General features: G+C 36.7%; 1 protein-coding gene across 4 annotated transcripts in view; it reads right to left on the bottom strand.

The window, feature by feature from the left end:
* LOC138708828 (sentrin-specific protease 1-like) overlaps positions 1 to 12338 on the bottom strand; it is a 54506-nt gene that overhangs the window by 12332 nt on the left and 29836 nt on the right. For all 4 annotated transcript variants that reach the window (XM_069839044.1, XM_069839042.1, XM_069839041.1 and 1 more), the window contains exons 7-10: positions 9130 to 9236; positions 4338 to 4525; positions 1327 to 1447; positions 1026 to 1242 (exon numbers count right to left, since the gene is read on the bottom strand). In XM_069839044.1, coding sequence (XP_069695145.1) covers positions 1026 to 1242; positions 1327 to 1447; positions 4338 to 4525; positions 9130 to 9236 — 633 coding nt within the window. The remainder of the gene's footprint in view (positions 1 to 1025; positions 1243 to 1326; positions 1448 to 4337; positions 4526 to 9129; positions 9237 to 12338) is intronic.

Here is a 12338-nt window from a genome sequence, read left to right as displayed (position 1 = left end):
CCATGTTGATATTCTTTATAGTTTACGTGATATCTTAAGGGGAGAGGATGGTATTTTTTTTAACTTTTTTCCTATTTAGTGTAAAATATTAATTTTTTGTATGTAGAGAGCTCATAGCTGTAGCAACTCAACCAAATATAAATTTTGAAAAAAAAAAAAAAATATATATATATATATATATATATATATATTTGGGGCCCAGATTTAAAAAAAAATATATATACCTAATGCAGGATTTTACTAAAACAGATATATCTAAACCATTTTTAAAGTTAGATTCAAACAGTTTTCTTCAATGTACTTACAAAAGCATGCTCTACAAACTGTCTGTAACAGAATTTTGATATTAGTCTCTATGTTTGTAAAATAAACAATTAAAATTTAATAACACTTTTTTGATTTCCTTTTTTTGCAAACAAACGGACATATTTTTAAAATGAAATCAAGTAGCAAAATTCTGTTAGAGAGAAAAGTTTTCTAATAGTCTAAAGAATATGTGTTCTAAATTTCATGCATGTATCTTTAATAGTTCAGAACTTATATCCATTTTGGTCTGGCAATGTAGCAAAAAATCAAGTTACAGGAGACAACGATAAAAGAGAGAGTGTGATTTAAAAATCCATAGTGCAGGAAGTTTAAAAGTGGCATCTCAACATCCGTCAAGGGCACAAATACCCACAAAATGTTATGCAATGCATTCCACCTGTATCAAAGAGTATTTTATAGAAATTTTTTTTTAAATTTAATTTACCGGAAACAACGACAAAAAGGGGCATGTGATTTAAAAATCCATAGCGCAGGAAGTTTAAAAATGGCATCTCAACATCCGCTAAGGGCACAAATACTCACAAAATGTTATGCAAAGTATTCCATACATATCACAGAGTATTCTAAAGAAACGATTTTTTTTTTAATTTACTCATTTTTCACCAAAAATATCGTCCTCTCCCCTTAATGAGAAAGCAATCTGGTATGAGGATCATGTAAATTAAAGATGATGTAAGTATGCATTGTCAATAACCTACCTGCATCTCAGGAGTGAGTTCTGGTAGTTGGACCTCCTCTTCAACAACAATGACTTCATCTTCAAGGATAGCATCAGTGAGTTTCAAATAGTTGGTCATCCGTTCCAATGCCTCCACTTGAAGTTTCTTGTCCCGTTCTTGGAAGTGTGAAGCTTTCAACTTCTCTTCTTCCTCTTGCCTCTCCCTGGCTTCTCTTTTTCTCTTATACTTCTCATTTCTGTAAAATATTAAACAATATTATAGTAACATATTTTTTTATGGAGTCAGAAATTATGTGTGAACAGAAATGTAATGTACATACATGCTTGCTACCAGGTCATCACCACAGAAGTAGTTTGACTTCAGAGCCTGTGCTAAGGAGTTCTTACTCACAAATGGAGTTTCAACTTGCAGATCATTAGATTCATCATCTTGTTTGGTAGCTGAAAAAACAAGGCATCAACATGAAATGGAAGCCACTTGAGATGTAAGTGTACTTCTAAAATAGGGATGAGTAACAACTAATTGCTTAACGACTATTTATCTACGAGGGGTAGTCATAAAGTTTTAATTATCACCTCGAAAAAAATGAAGCTGCGACCATGATACTTGGTGATGGTGTTAGTCCTTTTCTACATATTCACCCTTCAACGCAACACATTTTTCCCAACGATGGATGACTTGACGGAGGCCTTGGTTGTAGAAGTCTGCATTTTGGCTGTTCAGGAAACATTCCACCTCTAAAATCACCTCGTAGTCATTCTAGAAATGCCTGTCACGCAATGGTTTCTTCATCTGAGGAAAGAGGAAGAAGTCACTGGGTGCCATATCAGGAGAATACGGGGAGAATACCACCGCCGAAGACCCAACCATCATCGGGCAAGGTGATGCTGAGTGATTTTTGGGACATCAAGGTATGGTGCTGACAGATTATGCTCAGAAGGGGCAAACCATCACAGGAGCATACTACCGAAATCTCCTGAAGAGATTACGGGCGGCTATCAAGACGAAGCATCGTGGGAAGCTGTCCAAGGGGGTCCTTTTGCTTCATGACAATGCCCCAGCTCATTCTGCACAGGACAGTCACACATGCTGCTTCTTTAGGCTATCAAATTTTGCCTCACCCCCCATATTCTCCTGATATGGCACCCAGTGACTTCTTCCTCTTTCCTCGGATGAAGAAACCATTGTGGCAGGCATTTCCAGAATGACGACGAGGTGATTTTCGAGGTGGAACGTTTCTTGACCAGTCAAAATGCAGACTTCTACAACCAAGGCCTCCGTCAAGTCATCCATTGTTGGGAAAAATGTGTCGCATTGAAGGGTGAATATGTAGAAAAGGACTACACCATCACCAAGTATCATGGTCGCAGCTTCATTTTTTTCGAGATGATGATTAAAACTTTATGACTACCCCTCGTATTAACAGAAAAGCTAACTACCAACTGTTGAAAACTGTTTACAGTAACTGTTGTTGTTCATTATTAAAAAAAGTAATCAAAACTTTTCACTTATGTCAAGTTAACCAATTCTTTATGCATTTTTTTTTTTAAGTATAAAGGGTAAAAAATATTACAAATAGAGAATGAACTATTATATTAAAAAAAACCACACGCACACAAAAAATATATATATCTCTGCTAACCCCCAGCATGTGCAGTTCAACAAAAGTATAGGACTAAGTTCATAAAGCATATACAATCAACTCTGGTTATAGTGAACCTCTGTGGACCAGCATATTTCGTTCATTATATCTGAGGTTCACTAAAACCGAAGTGTCTGTTTTTAATACTACTGACGTTGCTATACATACTGTATTAATTCCTGTTTGGGGCAGACCACGTTCAATATCAGTACTAATGTTCGCTGTATCTTCCAACTTAAACACTTTACGCTTCGACATCCTGATGTTCACAGTTCGAAACGTGAATCTAATCTAGCCATGTAGGTAGTAGGCACTGATCAATTTCGCACCTCTTCCCGCTAAAGGTATGCTACTGTGTACTCAGCCGTGGAATTTCCCCAGGTTCACTTTTACAAAGATGCAGGAGGAAGAGTTAAGGATCATTATACTGTAATCCTTCTTGTACAGAGCGTTCGCCTACGGGTGGGGCCAGGAAAGCGGCCTGCCTGCGGTGTCGCTTTGCAGGAATCGTCTATCTGTAAGCTTCCGCTTTCTATACTACACTCTGTAGGGTTTTAATTTTAAAAGTTTAGCAGCAGTAAAGACTGATGTTTTTGAAACACTAACTTCCTGTGAAACACGTCTTAGAGATTTATTAGGAGAGCGTGTAAATGATGCACTGATTTCATCAATTTTTTCTTCCGTCAATACTCTTCGTTTTCACTTAGGAATTGTAGCATTTATAGACCCTGTTGTCCTTAATTTGTTAACAGGGCGTCTAACAGTTTCTCTACCCTGAATTGGAGCACCCGGATATTTCACTTCAAATTGCCTACGCACCTCTCTACATGACTCTGTTTTCACATATGCATCATACATAAAAACTCTCTGTTCAAGCGTGAATTTTGTGTTTCGCATTGTTAACAAATTTTACACAACGCTGAATATTTAAGCAACTGTGTCAAGAAACTGCACTGTACGTGTTAAATACTGCAACATCTGGCTCACAACTGATAACTTGTCGACCTTGATGTCCTTGATTGTCGAGCGTGTCTCAACAACTGCGTGCACAAAGCGGCGTATCAGTACATGCCGCTTTCCTGGCTCCACTCGTAGGCGAACGCTCTGTATTTACCCATTGGTCATCACCCTACTCCCTTTTACGAAAGAAAACACTTTTTCTTCCTATTCTTCTAATAACCTCTTTTAAAGGAGTCAAAACTAATCCTTCCTTTCTCCCTCACTGTGTACACTATTCTCGTTAACATGTTTCAAGCTGTCCAGGAAGCTGAACAAATTCTTTGTTTTTCGATGCACTTAAGGAGTAGGAGGTCTGAGATTTTCTTCTGAACATATTCTTGGAAGTTTATAGGAGAAAGTGTTTCCTAAATTACCATTGTGGCCATTTTGATTCCATTTTCTTGGGGACGTTCTAGTTTTAGGTTCACTATAAACGAAGTGAGGGTTCACTATAAATGGAAATATTAATGTACTTTTTAATGTATGTGGGTTGGGACCAATAATTTAGGTTCACTATAGCCAAATGTTCACTATATCCAGAGCTGACTGTATCAGTTATTCTTTAAGTTGCATACAGTAGTTCTTGAGTAAATAGGTCATGATGTCAGCAAATTTAACATTAGTGGCATAGGTCATTCATATTCCCCTTAAGGATTCAGCAGTATGATTAAAGAGGATGTGGAACTTACTTAGAGTGTAGGGCTGCACCTCTCTATCCTTACGCACTTCTATGCGCTTCCTCAAAGAGTGCGTGGGCTTGGGAACAGGCTTTGTGAGATCCACCATAATGGGACTCTCTTTGCTGAGTCTGTCACGGGCTTTTGCTGCGAGAGTTCCACTCAGAGTACCTTCATCTCTGTTCAGTGGAGTCTTGATGCTGGAAGATGTCAAAACCAATGGGGTTTGGGTGAAGTTAGACAAGTCATAAAAATGAGTTTTGAGATAAATGAAAATGAAACTTCGAACCCTTATTGCAAATGATTTTCTACACATCAGATGCTACAGTACAGTTGCCGTAGTTTCCGGCATTGTTCCGCTTACTGCACTGTCATTACAGGCTGGGGTTAATGTGCTTGCAGGGTTGCCGAATTTGTGCAAAGCTGTCTCATCCTCCTTTGGAAAACAAACGCTGCTGCTGATCTTATAACCAGTGTTGCCAACTCAGAATTGCATTTACCGCTGCACAAGCTTAAAAAAACCGTTAAACTGTAGTTAAAAAACTCCAGATTTTTCTTAATACATCATTTCCAAATTTGAAATACAAACTGTATAGTTTTAGGAACTGGAGAATTTTAGGTTTCAAATTTAAAAAATTCTAATATTTATAATACCCTGGAAATTGAAACAACACTCACCTCTGCCCAGAAGCTTATTGTGAATTGCAATAATATGTTATCGAGCAACAGAAAAGCACTCGCTACTCTTTTTGTGTGTATAATTATCAGCATGTGTAATTAAATCCGAATATTTTGCATTTAATATCACCTTACACCATTTACACCAAGGTTTCGAACTGTCACCAGTAACTTCTTCCACCCAATCTTTCAACACGTTTTTTTTTTCACACATATCTAAACTTTTGTAAGTATATAGTCTTATGCGGCATATTTCTTCAAAATTTAATGAAGTAGATCAAGAATATACTGGACACTTCGGAAATAATCACATTCACAATCACACCAGTCGGTTCGAAATCTGATTTCACATTGAGCTGGAGACGTGCCTGCTAACAATGAGTCTGGTTTTAAGTTTTAAATATATATCTTTGTTATCGGTACATAAACTATAATGCAAAACGATAAATTAAATAATATATCATATATCATAAATGAAAATAATAATTCAGATCATTATCTACTCTTTATGACTAAATACATTAATTTATTTACAAAAACAATGCATATTAGATTAAGAGGTTAACGAATGCGGAATACCTTATTTGTACAACAACAATGGATGAGGCAGGAAATGGACGTGGTTGCACCAAATCGAGTTAACATAAAACGTTGATATTGTATACTTACACAATGAAAAAGTGTGTTAATACCATACTAAACTCTGGTTTATGATTAACTAACACTGTCCACAAGTACATATAAATATTATAACATCTTTGCAGAAAAAAAAAAAAACTTAAAAACATCATCTCTCTCTGCCTGGAATCATAAAAAATGCCAAATAGCTAGCCACTGACGCTAAAATTCTGTAGCTGACCATAGTCCTAAAAACACCAGATTTAGCTACAAAACCGCTGACTTGGCAACACTGCTTATAACAGTGAATGCATCAAGTCAGATGACTTGCACTGCTTACTGATTAGGTGTCGGAAACTATGGCGACTTCACTATAGTATTTTATTTTTTGCACATTCACTTGTAGAATTTAACGTATGTATTCACCTAGGAATAAAACTCCATTTGCACAAAAAATTATTTGACCCCCTTTACTGAATCAATAGCGGCTCATAGTTAAAGGCTCTCAGGCGGAGCCGCCCCTATAAAAATCTCCTACAAAAAATCTTAACATTTGTTTGTGTTTAATAGTAGAATAAAGATTTTCAATAGAGGAGAAACATCGAAATTTTATTCAGCTCGTTCGTTAATGATGGTCAATATATTTGGAACTGTTGAAACCGATAGATGTTTTTGAGATAGGTTATAAGCCTAGTAATAAAGGCTCAACCTTTTACAGTCTCTTCTGCACAATAGAAACAGGTCGGGGTGGTTTCCTAGAGGAGTCTGGCTAATAAGGGTACAGCTAAGGTGTAGAGATCTATGCCTTGAGTCGTTGCCAATGTTTTCTAGCTCTGAATTTTAAAAAACTCTGTTTGAGAAAAGAAAATTAATGTCTGACACTTCATTCTTGAGGTTGTGTGTTTGCTCTCTCATTCATTTTACGGTAGGTCATAGGCCTAATTGGCATTTTAAGATAACATTGCGATGATAAGATTGAGTTATTTACTTATTCGTTGACATAATTGGTATCCCTAGTATCCCATAAAGTGAAAGTTTTTCAAACCTCCGTCAACAAACTGGAAGAGAAAACAATAACGGAAGTTCTAAAGCGCGAATTAGTTTTGGCTTGTCCTTTGTAATACGAGTATCGGTATTGTATGTGGTTGTGAACTTGTGACTGTGAGAACCGTTTGAGTGTGTTTGAGAACAATGAATTCTATATGTAGTATATCGAAAGAGGGAAGGGCTGATTTCGTCTACAAGCAAACGAATTAAGGTAAGTCAAGTGCCCGTTTTATATATTACAATAACTTATTGTTAAAAATTCCTAGTTACTGAAATACACGAATAAACAAATAAAAAAAAGGTAAAGGTAAAGGTATCCCTGTAACATGCCATGAAGGCACTTGGGGGGCATGGAGTTAGAGCCCCATGCTTTCCATGACCTTGGCACTAGAATGAGGTGGTGTGGTCGGCACCACACACTGACCGAATTTTACCCCTGGGAAGGACCTGGTACTCAATTTTATAGGAGGCTGAGTGAACCTCGGGGCCGTTCTGAAAGTTTGGCAACGAGAAAAAATCCTGTGACCACCTGGGATCGAACCCCGGACCTTCCAGTCCGTAGCCAGCTGCTCTACCAACTGAGCTACCCAGCCGCCCGAATAAACAAATAGAAATAAATAAATACTCATGCTCGAGGCCTTGAAAATTTGCCATTTCAGCCTAGAGCCTTCCTCAATTTTAAAACCACAAGCCGTGACTGCCTAGGAACAAAACTCCATTTGCACAAAAAATTACTTGACCCCCCTTTACTGAACACTATCGATTAACACTGAGGTAAATGAGGAGCAGAATTGCTTGGATCTTATGGAGTTAGGATTCTTGCATTTCATTGCTCAAGCTTGGAAGTAGGTCAAAGAGACGACTATTATCAACTGTTTCAGAAAAGCAGGCTTCATAGAAAGTTGTGCTCATGGACCAGAAGAGAGCCTGAAGGATGATAATCTTGTTCATGAATGGAAGAAACTAGTGGATGAAGCAACATTAATGGATTTTCTTATGGCATTAAGTATTGCACTTAGAATAGCTGATTTGCCATAGTGAGGAGGTGCTTCAAAGTGCTGGTAGATCAATTGCCAGGGGGAGCATTTCCAGGTAAAACTGGGAGCACAACCCAAATAAAAATTGCATGTATGAGATCGATACGGTTTCCCAGGAGGAGGTAAGGCCTTATCAGCTTGATGTATTTTATTTTAGAAATCTTCTCAACAAGAATCACCAATGAATCAGTAAAAGTTTGGAAAAGATTGCTCAATAATTGAAGATTTTCATTCAAAATAGTCATGAATACCTTAAGAAATGAATTATTATACAGACATGCTATTTCTCCTATTCATACAAAAAGGAGTGTTAATTGTGTATATTGAAAGCAGTATAAACGAACTTGATTTTAAAACTTGACCAAACTTGTATGACAGTACAGTAGGTAACTGCATATTTTCAATAGTACATTATGCAACGAGCCTATAATGGTAGTAATTAAGACGCGAGTATGTTTATGAAACGAGCGCAAGAGAGTTTCATAATTCTCATACGAGCGTCTTAATTACCATTATAGGAAAGTTTCATATGACTTTTTTATGCTCGACCATATTTCTAACTTGAAATTATTCATAAGTATTCATATTATTATCTGACTGGGGAGCAGAAGTGACCTTGTGCAATATCTCGTAAATTGTGAGATGTGCACAGATGCGAAAGTATTGATTTTTTCCGAGGAACAAATGTCGACATTGACCTTGATGTAATCTAGAGAGTAAAATGAACATTAATCTTGATTTAACTTGGAAATTGATTTAGACATTGAAAAACGAGATGACGAATTGAATTTATTTGAATATTATTTACAATTAACGGTAATTATTATAGTAACAGAACATAACCTTCTGCGACAGTATTGGATTTCCAGCCTCCGTGACGTTTCGCTAGTTGTCTTTCGATTGCATATCTGAGAATAATCGATACTTGCGCTTTCATATTGCTACAGTGGTGTTTTCTGATTGGTGGAAAACTTTAACTTTAATGAATAGGTGTACTTTAATGAAGTGCATTAAAGGGATGCTATCAGGTGTATAATTACTACATTTCGGCATGGTCGAGCATAAAAGTAGTTAAGCCATATGTATGGTAAAATTACACAATTATGGTTTTTACAATGGAGTGAAATAATCAAATGGAAAGAAGAAACAGTATCTAGTAACATTTTACACCAATATCTTGCAATGTCCCAGATTTCTATCATAAATATGATTATCTTGGTGCATATTTTAACATCCCAGTGCATTTAACCAGCAATCTGACCACAATGTATAAGTACTCAGAATTAAATCATCAGAAACAAATTATCAATGTGAACTAACATAATTTAGGCTTTTTTTGGAGTATTTCAGATTTTTTTTGTGAGAATTCACATTACGACTGCTTTCAATTCTATATTAAAGGAAAGGAATCTAGAAGAGCTTACCTTGGACTCCACATCATTTCAGGGAGCCTACCTCGACCATGCAGTGGTACACTAGTGAACCTCTGCAGTAGTTCAGAGTATTGCTTTTTTTCTTCCAGCCGGTAGCTCTAAATGGAGAGAAAGTAGGGTAGACTATTATAAATCATGTAACAGTTTCAATATGCGAAAATAATTTTTCTTCACACAACCACAAATAATTTAATTTAAAAAAACTTCCCCTAAACTAGGACAAAGTATACCAAATATACAAGTATTAGTAAATGCGTAAAATTTTCGTGAGAAATATAATCAATATAGTTGTGCTACAAATTTAATTTATATACAGTAATTATTGAAAATCTGGCAACATATGGCACAGAATGATGGGACAATCCGAAATTAAACGAGAAAAAGACGAAAAGAAAAATCATATCCACGTCCAGAGCACAGATAGCATGTTGAAATATATGGAAAGCATCTTTCCATTGCCAATTTAAGTTATCAATTTGAATGTAAGAAACATATATCTATCTCCTTTCTTTACATTGGATTTATGATCAGTAATCTCACTAGAGGTTTTGATTTATCTAGAGAAAATCAAAACTCGAGTGGGATTTAATTGACTATTACACGATTAGAAGAAAGTATATAAAGATTAGAAGTAACAGAGTACTCCAATACAATAAAATATTAATTGGCTTACGAAAATAGAGTGATTTATATAGAACTGACACATTTCTTTCTTTAATTATTCCATTGGAAATTCATTCAATGACCCAATTTTAGCACCAAATTAAGCAGAATGTTCTGGAGTTTCGATTCCTTGTCACTAGATGCGCAGATGTTTATGTTTTATTCCTACTGTTGGCAGCACTGACCCAATTTTAGCACCAAATTAAGCAGAATGTTCTGGAGTTTCCAAAGGGCATACCAGAGAGAATTTGGTGTTTGCAATCCTCCCAAAAGAAACACAATACTGGGACTGGTAAACAAATTGGAAACAACTGGATCTCTGGTGAGTGAAAAGGGCAAGCATCGTTCATCTAGGCTTCCCACGGTTGTTGTTGATTTAAGAGCACGACTGGAGCAGTCACCCAAAAAATCATTAAGACGTTTGTCGCAGGAGACAGGATACACCTACTCAATGTGTCAGAGAGCTGCGAAAAGTACAGGCCTAAAGCCATATAGGGTTACGGTTGTTCATCAGCTACAGGAACCAGATAAGGATAAAAGATTGAATTATTGTCGTTGGTTTCAGACATTCATTGTGCAAAATCCTGCCATATTGTCCATCACATGGTTCACAGATGAAGCATGGTTCCATTTATCCAGTTATGTGAACTCACAGAACTCACGCCATTGGGCCATCGAAAATCCACATGTCATCCATGAAGCACCTATGCATCCGGTTAAAATCGGAGTTTGGTGCGCAATATCCGCACAGAGAATAGTGGGGCCAATTTTTTTTAACCAGACTGCGAACACTGCAGAGTACCGACTGATTTTCATGGAGTTTGTTGAGCAACTGGACGATGTAGAGCTGAGTCAAGGATATTTTCAGCAAGATGGCGCTACATGCCATACATCAAATGAATCCATGGAACTAATTACAAGTTTCTTTGACGACTGAATAATTTCCAGGAACCTGTGGCCACCGAGATCTCTGGATTTGACAACGCCAGACTTCTTTCTATTGGGTTACTTAAAAGACAGGGTTTACGCCACACATCCCAAGACACTGGACACAACATCACACAGGAGATTCAAGCTATTGACAACAGAGTCCTCCAACGAGTGGCCAGTAACATGGAACGACGTGTTGAGTTGTGCCTTATGTAGGATGGAGGACATTTTCAACATTTGCTATAGAGGTAAATAATCTCCCAAAATTCCTCTACATTTTAGGTATAATAAGTTGTCGCTAGCACAATTCGTTTTGAAACAACTAATGAAAGAAATGTGTCAGTTCTATATAAATCACTCTGTACAACTGTCTTCAAATGTATTATTGTACCATCTCAACATTACGCTAGATGGCAGTAGTGTTTTATGATTATGTTTTCTTGTTATCAGTTGTGCCAACTATGGAATCTTCATTGAACTCCGTGGACGGTTACTAGTCAAGAAGGCTTTGTTGATTCAGTTTCATTTTTATTAAAACATTTGCATTCGACTTCAATCATCTGGATCCCAGTAATCAATGTCACTTTACAGATGATTTTCAATAAATCTTAGTATTAAACAATCTCTGATACGTGACTATCCATAATATCATATAGCAGAAGCTATAACAAACATAACCTAAATAATATAAACAAGTGTTAGAAAAGTTTTAATTAGGGATGATGAAATAAACAAGAAACGTTTTAATTAATGATGCTGAAATAAAAAATAAACATGAATAATTTTAAAAGAAACAATTATTGGAAGTACAATTTTCAAATTTGAATGTTTTAGTGGTTGGTGGTTCAGTTGATGTTATATTGGACGTGTGCATAAAAGAAGTGAACTCGTTGATGTACATGGTGTATCCCTCAACTTATTCAGGATTTCCGAATGGTGCTCTTCATATATGACCAGTGATCTTTATTAATTCTTGTTCTTGAATGCCAATGCGAGTCATATTTGAAAGTGCTGTGCATCGTCTGGAGTGGTTTGTAATTTTCTGTTTTTTGACGTCCAGACCAGTGCAGTTTGAAATGTTGGCAAACAAAGAAACAAATGCTAGGGTAGTGATAAAAATAAACAAATGCTAGGGACGCGTTAAAATTGTGCGATAAGCAGCCATGATTGGTTGAAAGACGTCCTTTCATACTGTTTTATTGGTCAAAAGTAGTGTGACATAGTAAAAGTGTAATAGTCATTAGAAACAATAAATTAAAATTATCCCATGTGCGAGTGTCAATAGGTTCATTCCAACAACAGTCAGGAACCGTCCGTAACCATCGTGAGCATGCGCAGTACAAAAAAAGCGTACCAACACAATCCGAACCAGTCCTGAATAGGAAACATGTACTGCAGTCGGGCGTTCCAACAAGCTTTTGACACGGGTTCGGAACGGTCAAAAACAGTCCGTGGAATGAGGCAAGTATGGAAGAGTACGCAAGACGCACATGCGCATAAGCTCACCAACGTCTCCTGGATACTGAAGAAAGACATGATCGACTGTTCACATCATTGAGGTTAAAGATGAAAAGTGACAGTAGAGACGAATAATAAAACCAGAGATT

The sequence above is a fragment of the Periplaneta americana genome, chromosome 11, assembly GCF_040183065.1.
Source record: "Periplaneta americana isolate PAMFEO1 chromosome 11, P.americana_PAMFEO1_priV1, whole genome shotgun sequence".
NCBI classification, from domain to species: Eukaryota; Metazoa; Arthropoda; class Insecta; order Blattodea; family Blattidae; genus Periplaneta; species Periplaneta americana.
The sequence above is the reverse complement of the archived record's forward strand: the minus strand, read 5'-3'. Positions and strand labels throughout refer to the sequence as shown.